This window comes from Schistocerca gregaria, chromosome 2 (assembly GCF_023897955.1).
Source record: "Schistocerca gregaria isolate iqSchGreg1 chromosome 2, iqSchGreg1.2, whole genome shotgun sequence".
Taxonomy (NCBI): domain Eukaryota; kingdom Metazoa; phylum Arthropoda; class Insecta; order Orthoptera; family Acrididae; genus Schistocerca; species Schistocerca gregaria.
Window position 1 is genome coordinate 338,167,016 of NC_064921.1, and position 15,890 is coordinate 338,182,905.

General features: G+C 39.4%; 1 protein-coding gene across 3 annotated transcripts in view; it reads left to right on the plus strand.

The window, feature by feature from the left end:
- LOC126336992 (endonuclease/exonuclease/phosphatase family domain-containing protein 1-like) overlaps nucleotides 1-15,890 on the plus strand; it is a 120,595-nt gene that overhangs the window by 11,352 nt on the left and 93,353 nt on the right. For all 3 annotated transcript variants that reach the window (XM_050001234.1, XM_050001232.1, XM_050001233.1), the window contains exons 4-5: nucleotides 12,484-12,695; nucleotides 13,361-13,568. In XM_050001234.1, the coding sequence (XP_049857191.1) occupies nucleotides 12,484-12,695; nucleotides 13,361-13,568 (420 nt within the window). The remainder of the gene's footprint in view (nucleotides 1-12,483; nucleotides 12,696-13,360; nucleotides 13,569-15,890) is intronic.

The following is a 15,890-nucleotide window of genomic DNA, read 5'->3' on the forward strand; positions in this document are numbered from 1 at the left end:
CAAATTGGGCACATTGGTGACACAGAGGTGGTTGGTGCTTAAGAAATGGTAGATTATAATTTGAGAAAAATATTATTAACTGCCTCCATTCACAAAATTGTGTCTACACTATAATGTAACACAATACAGCATGAGCACTGGAGATCCATATTCAGATGTTATGGGTGTCTTCAGATGGAAGTACCGTATTTACTTGAATCGAAGCCGCAGTTTTTTTTCCGGTTTTTGTAATCCAAAAAACCACCTGCGGCTTTGAATCGAGTGCAAAGCAAGCAGAAATTCTGAAAAATGTTGGTAGGTGCCACCACAACTAACTTCTGCTGTCGAATATATGTAGCGCTACACAGGCATGCTTTGCAGGCACAAAGATAAATACTGGCGCCAAAACCCCTACGTCAGCAAATAAATTACAAAAAAAAAAGGTGGAAGATGAGCTTTTGCCTCCGCCCCGAGTTTCGACCACTGTATTTTCATACATTATACAATGAAGTAAATACAAATTCCGTATTGTTCATCTTCGAATGTAGCAGCATTTCAATGTGCTAATGAAAATCCGACTGACAAGACTGTCTGGGATGTTTGTCAATATGGCCAACTCTATGTTCTGAATTTTTTCCTACCTGTGAGAAGAGATGGATGCTAATAGGAACTTATGAATTGTGAATCAAAATTCACCGAAGAATAATAAGAATATAAACATTTTGCCATGTATTGTTTCTCATTTAAATCCTGTCTGCCTAATAAACTACGAAACTGGAGTGAGACAACAGCAAACGCGGAAGAATATACATATCGTGTCATATTTATATTCATATTATTCTTATGCCTAATAGTGATACAGTCAGAAATGAAGCATGGCAATTGACTAGATTTTTAAATCTAGATTTTTAAATCTAAGACGACTCTAATTTCTGTGCAGAATGTAATGTACTAAAGAGGCTCCTGCAAAGATTTTGAAACAGAGAAAAATTTTCGCTAACCTCTCATTCAGAACATCTTCTATCATACGCAGTCTATTATTTTGTTCTTGTTGATCATTATCAAAGAAAGCAGCAGTGCAAGTAACAACAAACAGCAGTCTCTTTCCATTGTTTCGCTAATGAGACTTTTCCTCTCTCTCCTCTTTTTTAAAAAAAATTGTAAGCTGCGGTAGTGCAGACAAAAGCAAGCTTTGCCGCAAGCAGCAACAGGGCGTAAACACTCATTATCAGAATGCGACAAACAATGCATGATTCAGTACAATAATGTATTTTCAGCTTAGAGTGACGTAAACACCTATAACAAAGAGAACGGCACTTGTCAGATCAAAGCAAAATAAGCAATCAATTCAAGCCAGACGAAGCACGTGAAAAAGGAAGGGTACCCGTATAAATACGGACGGAGCGCCTGACGCATAGCAGTGGCTATCTGGTAAAGCTTAACTGCTAAGCTTACAGCTCGAACCAAACTACTGTAGCTGTACCATCATTCATTCAAACTAAATTGTGTCTCATATTACAATGGACCAACTTTGTTTCGATTTGGAGGTGTGGTCTAAAACTTTTCTCTCCCCTTGAATTTAGAGTCTCAAATTTCAGGTGCGGCTTTGATTCAGGAAATTTTTTTCCCTTGATTTAGAGTCTCATTTTTCAGGTGCATCCTAGATTCGAGTGCGGCTTAGATTCGAGTAAATACGGTAAGGCTCATTCCATCTCAATATGAAACATGTGCTTCTTACGTGAACGTATGTCCCTTGGTAAAGAACAGTGTTTCACTTCATTATACACTTATATTTTCAAAACTTTCAAACTCTGCAACAAGATAGTAACTCTACCCATAAAAAAGGATAATTCTTTCAATGGCTTTACGTTCATGCGATGAGATCTGAATGTTGTTCTCTCTAAATTCCAGTAATATGAGACAGGAGCATGTAAATGTAAATGGTCAGAAAATATCAATTTTTAGTTAAAGCTCATGGGATTCTCTCTCTCTCTCTCTCTCTCTCTCTCTCTCTCTCTCTCTCTCTCTCTCTCTCTCTCTCTCTCACACACACACACACACACACACACACACACACACACACACACACACACACACACACACACACACACGTGGCAGCTGTCCTCTCTAGACACTGCAGTGCCACTGTGCTGATTAGTGATCTCAGCTGAGGAAGTTAGTGGCGGTAAAGAAGAGGTGTGGAGTTGGGATTCGGAGTGACAGCAATTTTGGGGTTGGAGGAGGTGCTGTAGTGCTGCCTGTAGTAGTGTGCAGCATCATGGCAGACTACTAGGTGCAGCATTGTACTGGAGAGTGGGGCAGAGAGATGGAAATGAATATGTTGTTGAGCTGGGAGGGAGGGGAGAAAGTGGTGAAAGGCCAGTGTGAGGCTGGAGTGGGACCAGGGAAGGGGTAGAGGCAGTTGGTGGAAAGTGACTTGTGAAGGTTGATGCCAGGGGTGTTAAGAGTATGAAGGAGATGTTGCAAGCAGAGCTCTCACCAGCACAATTCAGAGAAACTTATGTTGGTGGGAAGAATCCAGATGGCATAGGCTGTGAAGCACTCATTAAAGTAAAGCACATCACGTTGCACGACATGCTTAGTAATGGTGTGGTCCAGCTGTTTTTATGTACATGAGAATGGCAAGGGTTTGAGAGCAGGGGTAGAATATGGTCAAACAAGGATATTGTGTAGATTGGTTGGCAACAAAATGTGTCTGTGGGAGGGATGGGGAGGATAGTGGGGGTGATACTTCTCATTTCCAAGCTGTAAAAGGAAAAGGAGTGGAAAGTATGCATAGTTGGAGGATACATTAGCTACCGAAGTTGGACATTAAAGAGAAACAATACACACAACAGGAACATGCCATTGAAAGATTGTTACACATGAGCAAAAGCATAGCTCTTTCTAAGAGAGTAGCTAACTACTTAAACAATGATGATTTAGGAACAAGTGTCATTTTAAAACATTTCAGATACAGGTACACCCACTACTTTGCAAAAAATGGGAAAGAAATGCTACACGTCCTGAGAAATGAACTCATTTCACACAACATGAAAAAATACAGTGGTAATTGCAGGTGGTACAAATTTAGAGGACAAGTGTATGCTTTTACACTTTTGGTTTAAATTTAAAAGATTAAAATGCAATAAATGTTGGTTGGTTGATTTCGGGGAAGGGACCAAATAGCGAGGTCATCGGTCCCATCAATTAGGGAAGGAAATTGGCCATGCCCTTTCGAAGGAACCATCCCAGCATTTGTCCTAAGCAATTTACGGAAATCACGGAAAACCTAAATCAGGATGGCCAGAAGTGGGTTTAAACCATCATCCTCCCAAATGAGAGTCCAGTGTGCTAACCACTGCACCACTTCGCTTGGTAATGCAATAAATGTGTGAAATGAATTACGAAAAAGTTAATTTTCTACCATTAACCTTGATTTAACAATAAACAACACAGATGAAATGTGTCTTAAGAAACTTCCCGCAATACAAAGAAACTTCCACATGGGAAAAAATATATTAAAAACAAAGATTCCAAGACTTACCAAGCGGGAAAGCGCCGGTAGACAGGCACAATAAAACACACACACACACACACACACACACACACACACACACACACACACACAAAATTTCTAGCTCCCGCAACCAACGGTCGCCTCCCCAGGAAAGAGGGAAGGAGAGGGAAAGACGAAAGGATGCGGGCTTCAAGGGGAGGGCAAGGAGCCACCCCAGTCCCGGGAGCGGAATAAGCCACCCTAGGGGGGAAAAAAGGATAGGTATATACTACCGCGCGCGTGCGCGCTCACACACACACACACACACACACACACACACACACACACACACACACACATATCCATCTATACATATACAGACACAAGCAGACATATTTAAAGGCAAAGAGTTTGGGCAGAGATGTCTGTCGAGGCGAAAGTGCAGAGGCAAAGATGGTGTTGAATGACAGGTGAGGTATGAGTGGCGGAAACTTGAAATTAGCGGAGATTGAGGCCTGGTGGATAACGAGAAGAGAGGATATATTGAAGGGCAAGTTCCCATCTCGGGAGTTCGGATAGGTTGGTGTTGCTTGGAAGAATCCAGATAACCCGGACGGTGTAACACTGTGCCAAGATGTGCTGGCCATGCACCAAGGCATGTTTAGCCACAGGGTGATCCTCATTACCAACAAACACATTCATGCGAATGGACAGTTTGTTGCTGGTCATTCCCACATAGAAAGTGTCACAGTGTAGGCAGGTCAGTTGGTAAATCACGTGGGTGCTTTCACACGTGGCTCTGCCTTTGATCGTGTACACCTTCTGGGTTACAGGACTGGAGTAGGTGGTGGTGGGAGGGTGCATAGGACAGGTTTTACACCAGGGGCGGTTATAAGGGTAGGAGCCAGAGGGTAGGGAAAGTGGTTTGGGGATTTCATAGGGATGAACCAAGAGGTTACGAAGGTTAGGTGGACGGCGGAAAGACACTCTTGGTGGAGTGGGGAGGATTTCATGAAGGATGGATCTCATTTCGGGGCAGGATTTTAGGAAGTCGTATCCCTGCTGGAGAGCCACATTCAGAGACTGATCCACTCCCGGGAAGTATTCTGTCACAAGTGGGGCACTTTTGGGGTTCTTCTGTGAGAGGTTCTGGGTTTGAGGGGGTGAGGAAGTGGCTCTGGTTATTTGCTTCTGTACCAGGTCGGGAGGGTAGTTGCGGGATGCGAAAGCTGTTTTCAGGTTGTTGGTGTAATGGTTCAGGGATTCAGGACTGGAGCAGATTCATTTGCCACGAAGGCCTAGGCTGTAGGGAAGGGACCGTTTGATATGGAATGGGTGGCAGCTGTCATAATGGAGGTACTGTTGCTTGTTGGTGGGTTTGATGCGGACGGGTGTGTGTGTGTGTGTGTGTGTGTGTGTGTGTGTGTGTGTGTGTGTGTGTGTGTGTGTGTGTGTGTACACCTGTCCTTTTTTTTCCCCCCCTAAGGGAAGTCATTCCACTCCTGGGATTGGAATGACTCCTTACCCTCTCCCTTAAAACCCACATCCTTTCGTCTTTCCCTCTCCTTCCTGAAGAAGCAACAATCGGTTGCGAAAGCTAGTAATTCTGTGTGTGTGTTTGTGTGTTTTGTTCATTGTGCCTGTCTGCCGGCGCTTTCCCGCTTGGTAAGTCTTGCAATCTTTGTTTTTAATATATTTATGATGATGCATGGCTCCAACAGTATAAGAATTATTGTATACACATTAGTGTATTGAGTATTTGCATGTTTTATGACAATTAATTTATTACCTTTTAAATGAAAATATGTTTACGATTTTTTTGTCTTATTCACTATCCCTGAGAACCATTTCACTGAGGATCTGTGAAAGGTTCATTAGCATATTTTTTTTAGATTTACTATGTGTTCTTGTTTCTCTGTCATATCCATGTGCGTTCTCCTTAGTGACTACAAATTTTATATCATACTGATGTTGCCTGACAAGCACTATTAAGTAAAAATGTTGACTGGGAGAAATAGCTATTTAGTACAGAGAGACAAAGGCAAACAGTTTTCAGTTTTACAAATTACTAGTGGAAGCATTCTTATACAACAGTCTTAAACATCTGCTTCAGTTGGTCACTCGTGACATAAGCACTTTGTCTACTAGCAGCTTGTATACAGGGTGTTACTAAAAGGTACAGCCAAACTTTCAGGAAACATTCCTCACACACAAAGAAAGAAAATATGTTATGTGGACATGTGTCCGGAAACGCTTACTTTCCGTGTTAGAGCTCATTTTATTATTTCTCTTCAAATCACATTAATAATGGAATGGAAACACACAGCAACAGAACGTACCTGCGTGACTTCAAACACTTTGTTATAGGAAATGTTCAAAATGTCCTCCGTTAGCGAGGATACGTGCACCCAACCTCCGTTGCATGGAATCCCTGATGCACTGATGCAGCCCTGGAGAATGGCGTATTGTATCACAGCCGACCACAATACGAGCATGAAGAGTCTCTACATTTGGTACCAGGGTTGCGTAGACAAGTGCTTTCAAATGCCCCCATAAATGAAAGTCAAGAGGGTTGAGGTCAGAAGAGTTTGGAGGCCACAGAATTGGTCCGCCTCTACCAATCCATCGGTCACCGAATCTGTTGTTGAGAAGCTTACGAACACTTCGACTGAAATGAGCAGGAGCTCAATCGTGCATGAACCACATGTTGTGTCGTACTCGTAAAGGCACATGTTCTAGCACCACAGGTAGAGTATCCCGTATTAAATCATGATAACGTGCTCCATTGAGCGTAGGTGGAAGAACATGGGGCCCAATCAAGACATCACCAACAATGGCTGCCCAAACGTTCACAGAACATCTGTGTTGATGACGTGATTGCACAATTGTGTGCGGATTCTCATCAGCCCACACATGTTGATTGTGAAAATTTACAATTTGATCACGTTGGAATGAAGCCTCATCCGTAAAGAGAACATGTGCACTGAAATGAGGATTGACACTTTGTTGGATGAACCATTCACAGAAGTGTACCCGTGGTGGCCAATCAGCTGGTGATAGTGCCTGCACGCGCTGCACATGGTACGGAAACAACTGTTTCTCCCATAGTACTCTCCATACAGTGATGTGGTCGACGTTACCTTGTACAGCAGCAACTTATCTGACGCCGACATTGGGTTATCGTCAACTGCACGAAGAATTGCCTCGTCCATTGCAGGTGTCCTTTTCATTCTAGGTGTTCCCCAGTCGCGAGTCATAGGCTATAATGTTCCGTGCTCCCTAAGACGCCGATCAATTGCTTCGAACATCTTCTTGCCGGGACACCTTCGTTTTGGAAATCTGTCTCGATACAAACACTGCGCCATGGCTATTGCCCTGTGCTAATCCATACATCAAATGGGCATTTGCTAACTCCGCATTTGTAAACATTGCACTGACTGCAAAACCACGTTCGTGATGAACACTAACCTGTTGATGCTACATACTGATATGCTTGATGCTAGTACTGTAGAGCAATGAGTCGCATGTCAACACAAGCACCGAAGTCAACATTACCTTCCTTCAATTGGGCCAACTGGCGGTGAATCGAGGAAGTACAGTACATACTGATGAAACTAAAATGAGCTCTAACATGGAAATCAGGCATTTCCGGACACATGTCCACGTAACATCTTTCCTTTATACGTGTGTGAGTAATGTTTCCTGAAAGTTTGGCCGTACCTTTTTGTAACATCCTCTATGTGACTTTATCATTTTATACGTTTTTGTATTTCTTGTTCTAGAAAAAATGAATAATTTACGAATGTAAAATATACCCTGTTTCCTGTTCAGACAACAGTTAATACTTCATGACTACGTTCCTGTAGTTTAAGAGGCCTCCAAGGTATTTGAAGCTTTCTACTTGCTCTTCTTCTTTCTGACATATGAATTGTATGGTATCAGCATTAGCTGGAATATTTGTCTTCCAACCCAATTCAGTTCCTGTGAAATATTTTCCCACTTCTCTTAACTCTTTTTCTAGGACCAGCACAGGGCCTAGAAGGCAGAGTGGGAGAGTGAGTTCGGTCCCTGATTCGACCACAAATTCTTCTAGTATCTCATTTTGTTTTCTCGACACTGCATTTGGATAACTAGTGCAGAAAGTTCATAAATTGTTATAGCAAGCAAGAAGGTATTAGGAGATGCTTTTAAAATAACACACACTGTTCCTACTGAAGTAAAGTCTGCTGAAGACCGTAGGGAAAATTTCAGTTAGAGATGGAAGTTATTGAGTTACTGCTATAACACGGAGTGTAAGTTTTGACGCCAGTCTAACACACAGAGCAAACTATGCAGAATACTTTGCCAGAATTTTTGTCATACTTGCTCGTGGTCTGATCTGCTGTCTCAGTGTGACTGTCAAAGAAAGAGAAGACTTAATCTTCCAATGATGAAACTGACAAAAGCCACATCCTTATGTGGAGAATGGGTTCTGTATTCTCTGCAGCTCATGACTAGACCTCAGACTTTTAGGTTCTAAAGTCTTAAATTAGGCACCTAAAATAGGTTATAAAAATCAGAAAGTAGGTGATCAAAATGTGACATTTTATTGTTTAAAAAGATAGATAGATTGATAAAAATCCACATTATATTATTGTCCATGACCAAAATTACAGTCACAGTGAATAATTAACACTTTCTCCAGATTTTCCGTTGAGAAACTGGATTTCTTGTCTGATAATAGCATCTTATATGCTGAGAATGAGCGTTCCACGTCAACAGATATCACCTGAGCATATTTAAATGACAGTATTAGGCGTAATGGAACTGCACACTCATGTTCTGTTGATTTACCTGATAAGATAGCAACCACTATGCAGATGGTGGTCAGTCCTGAGTTTTTGTAGCACTGTCTTTAGTTTCTCACTATCTTTCATACCAATAGATCCTGGGACCAAGTTGATTTTTTTGTGTCACCTCTTCTGTCAATCACAGTTGCTTGTAGACAGGTTTCCCTCAACACTCTAGAGCTTTAATAATTGGGACCAAAAATGCATAATGAGATTTTATGTATACAATGTTGTTGGAAATTGTTGGGTCCTTTAGAAGGTCTTTAGCTGAAGTAATACTCACTGCCTCCTCCTGCAGTTAAAGAACAATGTTCTTAATGTATTCCAAATACTTGCTGTAGTATTCGGTGGCTTCTAGCCACATTCCCCAGCGAGTAAGTGTAGGTTCTGGTGGAAGTGGTACGTTGGGACGTTCCTCTCAAAATAACTGGATTCTTGTAGGTGTCTTAATAAAAACATTTTTGATGGCTGAAACTAGCTTATTTACCTGTGGAAACTAGACACACATCATCTCAGATACATGATTCATGGCCTGGGCAAGACCTGTGATTTGGAGCAAGGCTCGGTAAAATACATTCAAAAATTTAACAGCAGCAGTTGTGTATGTGGGTGCATCAGTGTAGATAACAAATACTGTATTTTCATCTAGGCTGTTGGGGAAAAGTAATTTGAGGGCTTTATTAACAAAGTGAGCAATTGTTTCCTGGTTAGTCTTTTTATATACTTGCTGTAGATCAGCTGAGGTACAGAGTAAGTGCCAGGATCTAACTTTCCAACAATCAAATTAACCACATACCATCCTTTTCTGTCAGTTGTCTGATTGACAGAGATCTACATGTGTGAATCGCCTATATCTTCCCTTATCCTGCTCAATGTATTGTCATATAAAGTATCTAAAGAATTCTTATCAGTGTGAATTCTGATGGAATGCTGCGGTGACAGTGTTCCTCTAGAAAACTTTTGTACTGGCTATTTTCAACGGCATTGAATGGTATGTTTGCTGCAACAATGGCTCAACTCAGGTCAAGATGAAATTCATTTTTATTTGTTGAATTTGGTTTAGTTACAAACATTTGTTTCAAGTTTGATTTATTTTTTAAATTTGTCTGGTGTTTAATCCCTGCAACATGCCAACTTAAATGCAACCTCTGTTCAGAATGTACCTAAAAACAAAAAGAGATGAGAAATACTTTGTGGAAGAATTTACGCACGAGATCTACTTAGGAAAAGTAATCTACATGAAGGGTTTAGAAACAACATTTTTGCATTCCCGTGTGTCTGGTCCAAGTTAACTCAGAAAAAAAACCATTGGCATCACTGTTCTCTGAGTGGGCATAACATTTAAAAGGCTAACATTTTACCTACATCTTTGTTGCACACATTGCAGTGAATAACTCTTCCGTCTGTAGAGAAACCAGGAAATTGTTGTAACCACTGACAACTCGGAGATGATTTGGAGCTGGTTACTTTCGGCATGCTTGACTTTCCAAAAATACACTGTTGCTGTGAAATATTTCACCACACACAAGCAGCATGCAGACTGACTGAATGAAGACAGTTCAGGTGTTTTACAGGCTGCCCCTACAGGGCAGGAAGGTGCAAAGAAACCAGTTATCATTCAGTTACCATTTTCTAAGTAGCCAGGAAGGCCAGAAGAGTAGTTTTAGTCAGACAAATTTTATTTGGCTTGATTTTTAAAAATTAGATACAGTCAGGCTTTAACATGAAATTAGATATTTTTAGGATTTTTAAAAATGAGCTACAATCAGGTACTAACCTGAAATGAGGTATTTTTAGGTGCTATAAAACTAGCGTTTTCAATCATAAATTAGCATAATTTGTTTATGTACAAATTTTATTGCCTTTATGAAATGAGGAACAAAATAGGTTTTTACCTAAAATCTGAGGTCTACTCATGACGCACATCAGCTGGTCATGACAGGCACATTGTGGCATGTGACAGACAAAGATTAGAACTCGTCCACACTCATTGAAATTTTGTTCAAGAAACAGGAGAGAACACCCTCTTCATATCTGGAAATTTATTTATTTATTTCCAATTTATGTGGATCCTTGATACGAGTGTATTGCTAGTATGTAAAATGTGTCAGATTATTGCAGTAATAACCACAAGTAAATGATGATGAGGCTTAGAATCTAAATCACATGTAAACAGGTACATGAGATTCAACTGTTCAAGTAATAACACAGATTATACTAGTAAGAATGGTCACAGAAAAAATATTATAAATAATTAATGGAAAATCTCATATAAAGATGTGAAACAATTACTAACAAAGAGAGAGAGGGGCTGGCCAGTACTTACCTCAGCTCAGTACAGCCGATAGAGACACAAAAAACAACCGAAAATTTAAGTTGTGAGTAACTAAATCCACTTTCCCTTCTTCCCTTTCTTTCCCCTCTCTCCTCCCTGATGAAGGAACATTTATTCCGAAAGCTAGGAGCTTAAATTTTCGGTTGTTTTTTGTGTCTCTATCGGCTGTACTGAGCTGAGGTAAGTACTGGCCAGCCCCTCTCTCTCTTTGTTAAAAAATATTATAAGTCTTACATTCTAATCCATTTAAAAAGCATTCCGTCAGTGATTGATATACCAGTGTTGCATAATCATTTCATAAAGAAATGCTTTAAATTAAACACATTTTGCTAATTATTACACATTGTCAAAGTATACCTGTAAAGAATAGAAAGAACTATTCAAAAGACAACGTTGTAGCTGGTTTTTTGAATTTAGTCTTATCCCCAATGACTGATTTGACATGAACTGGAAGTTTATTGTATACTTCTATGCTTGAATAATGTACTCCTTTCAGTTCCATGCTGAGATTTTTTGTGAAGATAATGTTTACTTCTTGTATCAAAGGATCACACAGACTTTAAAAAATCTGTCATAATGTTTCTCTTAGTAGCTTTACAGTGAAAAGCTTTTGTGTAGATGTTAGAAATGCCATTTTTATCTGTGTTCTCAAATCTAAGACAGTTTGCATTACTGCTTTCTGTGAAGGTGGTGTGTGATCATCTTCACGTTTACTTTGTCGTGTAGCTTAGAGAATATGCAGCCTAATTCAGTATACTTTAATCATAGATTATTTTTCTATTTTTTCCATCTTCTTGTAACCTTGCACCCATTTGTACTTCAACTATAGCTAACAATTCAAAGGCTGAAAGAATGGATTGTAACAAAAACTTTGTTATGGGTTTCTGACTCATTAAGTCTGTGTGTGTACATTTTATCTGTCCAAGCTGAACTAGGAGGAAATGTCACTGCTACAAGTGTTAAGTGTATGTTGTTTTTTGGGAATTTTTTACTCAAAAGCTTATGTACTTGTCACAACTGAGGGACATTGATGCACAGCACCTCAAATCCATGAATATTTTAAAATATATTAACAACGGGACATAGGAAGCAAACTAAACGTGTTTGCTGTAATTTTACATATGCACCATGAGGAAAATATGCTGAATGTCTGGGTATTATGTCCTCAGAATCTTGAAAGCTGCTCATTCATTTTGTGTTTGAGATGTTTTATATAGTGCCCTGGTGGAATTACTTTAATATTTCTGCAATGTGTTGATACTGACCAATCAATATCTTATAAATCATGCAGCTCTTCTCTGAACATTTCAATTACACTTGTCTTTCTGTCTGTGAAGTGTGTGCATGACCAATTTCATATAGTAATTTGTATAGCTGTCAGTGATTTAAGCTCTTAAATGGAAAGACACAAATCAAAGAAAACCTACTGTTCTTTTGACTAATATTGCATTAATCGTATCAAATCATGAAACCTAATGGCGGAAACACATTGGTTGAGTCACTGGATTTGCATTAGAGATCAGTGGTGTTCAAATTCTACTCTGGCCATCCAGATTTAAAGTTTTTGTGATTCTGTTACACTGATTAAGGCAAATGATGAATATCGTGATGATTCCTTTGAAATTGGCATGGTTGATATCATTCCCCATTTTGTCCATTCTATCTGACGCTCTGTTGCTAATGGATTGTCAACAATTACACTTATGTTCCTTCATTCAAAGTATGAGTGTTACAATATATGTGAAATAGACTTTACTATTGTTTTATTATATTTCTCCATTGATTTTTGTTGTTTTTTCAGCTTAAATCAAACTAGTTATGAAATTTAATTCCAATTTCAGCATATAGAACTATTAAATGTAAACACAGCCAGTGAAGAAGAGTTAATGACGTTGCCAGGGATTACAAGGCACATTGCTCGAAGCATTGTGGAATATCGTCAAGCTATTGGAAGGTTTAAGAAAGTTGAAGATCTTGCTCTAGTGTCTGGTGTAGGAGCAGAGAAACTGGATTTGATTCGCCCAGAGATATGTGTTAGGAGCAAAAATGCAAGGTATGATTTATAATATAATTCAAAAGTCTGAAGCAGATTAACTCTTTTCGTTTATAGGTGTATGTATCAATGTCATTTTCAATTTACAAACTTATCCCTAGTCACTGGACTGTTATTGTTAGCTTGTGTCAACAGGTTTCGTTGTGTTCCTCTTAGTAAAATATGGGAGCCACATTCTAAGTTTTTACAAAAACAGTTAAAAATCAATATTTTGATATAAATAATGTTATTGTTATAATTATTTGCCTTCAGAATTAACACATTTTTGCCTGGGTTTGAATCATTTCTGGGAACATTTTTCCTCTCCACTGTTAACTCAAAAACATGGTTTTCGGAGGATTCATCAGCTTCTTTAGGTGATGAAATTATTGTCCATCAACATTTTGTGTGATGTAAGAGAACAGAAAGAAGACAGTGGGTTATAAATCGGGAGAATATGGGAGTGAACAGAAACATTTCTTGTATCTATTAACTTCTGTTTACATGTGTGTCCAATTGCTGATATTTGAGCAGACTTCACATTTGGTAAAACTTCTTTCTCTTATTCTTAAGTAATTGTATTCTCATACTGGAGAGCCTTACTAAAAAAAAAATGTTTCACTTTTTGACTGTCTCTCTTCAATTGATAAAATCGTAATATACTTTTCTTTGAAATGGCTTTCTAGTTGTGCATCATCTCGAGCACAGTCCTTTGACAGTATAGCAAGTTCAGAGTTTTCTCAGGCTGGATCTACAAGCCGCACTGTAGATGTGAACTCTGCAACAGTTTTTGAGCTGATGACTGTAAATGGCCTTAACCAAGAACTTGCAGCTAACATAGTTGAACACAGATTAAGGAGAGGGCCATTTAGAACATTAGAGGATCTGGCAAAGGTTAGTATTTGCTTCCCTTTGCAGTATTTTATTATACCAGATTACTGATTTACAGCAGATGCATATGATAACTGGCTACTAATTAATCATTATTTTATAGCTATAATACTAATCTTAAATTAGTGACTATTAAATTACGCTGCCTGACAAAAAAGTGAAGCACCCAGTAGGAAAAGAGGAAATGAAACTGCACGGATTGAGAGGCTATTTGATGATGCTCCAGTGATTATAATACCTAGTCAACTTTACAAAAGAAATTTGGAAGTATGAACCCACTTACCAGTACGACGTTGCACTCCCACGGCCCTGGGTACGTGCACTGATTCAGTTGGGAAGGCAAGCTAGCCCACATCTGTTGCAGCTGGTCCTTGATATCATGAATGCTGACATCAGAGCTGGTACCACACACATTCTGTCGGAGACAGATATGGAGATCTTGCTGGTCATGGTAATACCTCAGCATCATGCAGATGGTTCATAGAGGCACATGCTGTGTCCGGTCAAGCATTGTCCTGAAAAATGGCAATACAATACTATTCTAAGAGTGTGAACACTTGAGGACACTGGATGTCTGTGATGTACTGTTGTGCTGTCACATTTCCCTCAATCCCTACCAGCTGACTTGATGCTCCCCACACCATGACACCAGTAGTAACGCTGCTGTGCCTCACCAAACCATTAGGAGGGTGAGGCATCTCCTCAGGTTGCTGTCGTACTTGCCAGTGACCGTAATCCCTGGTAGTACAGAACTCTGATTAATTGCTAAACACAATGTAATGCCATTCATCTGCAGTCCTTGCTTCCTGATCAGAGCACCACTCTAGACACAGCTGTTTGTCTGACATTAATGGGAGCCAATGCGTGGAACAGTAATTCCCTAGTCCCGCTGCTGCTGCTGCTAGTCTCCAACCAGTGGTGTGGGATGATACAGAATGTTGCTGGTACTCGACTCCTTGTTCTCAGATGGCAGGTACAGATGTGAAGGGGGTTACGGTGTAGTTGGTGTGCAATGTGGTCATCCTCAATTGTGATGGTTAACCAGAACTTTGATATCGCATATGTCTGTCCTCATATTCTGATGCAGTCCAACATCAAGCCACTGTTGCATCTGAATCCTCCCTCCCCCCCCCCCCCCCCCCAAAAAAAAAAAAATCTGGATAATGCACAATTCAACCAGCCAGACAACTGAAGACTCATAATGAGACCCATTTCAAACACTCTCAGGTGCTAATAATAATGCCTCACATGAGTATACAGCATCTCTGTGCCCTTCACTGTGATTGCTCATCTGACACTGTTCACACCCCTTATACACACTATCAGTCCTGGCACTGTACTAAACACAGACAACACTTAAGCATTTTGGTGGCTGTTTACCTCCAACTATAATCATTTATAAATCTTCCAATGGTATGTGAATGCACAATATTACATTGATGTCTGAGTGCTTCACTTGTTTTAGTCAGGCTATGTATTTTCAAAGCAAACTGGACTGCTACTGAATTGAGGCATTGCATTGAGAGCAAAGATTGTTGATCTTCTTGTAACTTAGATTATAAAATGCAAAAAGTCGTGAATAAATTCAATGATCATGGTGCACTTTAGCAATAAAAGAACTGTATATATAGTGCTTCATTATCCCCATCAATGTTTTGAAGAATAGTCATCATCAGATTTAAGAAAGAAAGAAATAATTACTACATAATATACATCAATTTTTCTATTGAATCTTGTAATTTACATGTCAGGTTGTGGTTATTGCTTTCTTCTCTAATCTGATGATGGCAGTCTGTTGAAACATGTAATTTACAATGGATAAATATGGTGTGGTGTAGACCATGTGTTGCATCTCATAAAAAAAAAAAAAAACCTTTATTGGTACTGTTTTTAGAGATATTACTGAAGATTAATTTTCAAACTGCAACTTCTGTGTGAAGGGAAAAAGCGGAACATGGTGGAGAATATTCATATTTTTCAAAAAAATAATGTTGATTTTGCTGTCTTGTAGAATGTCAATTAATTTTGAATGCATGCAACAGTGCATTGCAACACCTGACATTCTACAGTTTAGGGAAATCTCACTGTAGTATATATGGTAGCTGGTCTTTGTATAATTAGTTTTTTTCATGGGAATAGCAGACCCTTTCAGCAAACATAGTTTGCTTATGTAACATAATCCTCAAGATTTTTCTTGGTATAGTTGACTGGTGATTTGTTTTTGGGTTGCTGATAGAGCACACAATATTTCAATGTCGGATCTAGTGTGCTTAAATTGTTTGAAGCTGTAATATGATGCGTACCTGCTGCTGGACTCCAGCCAGA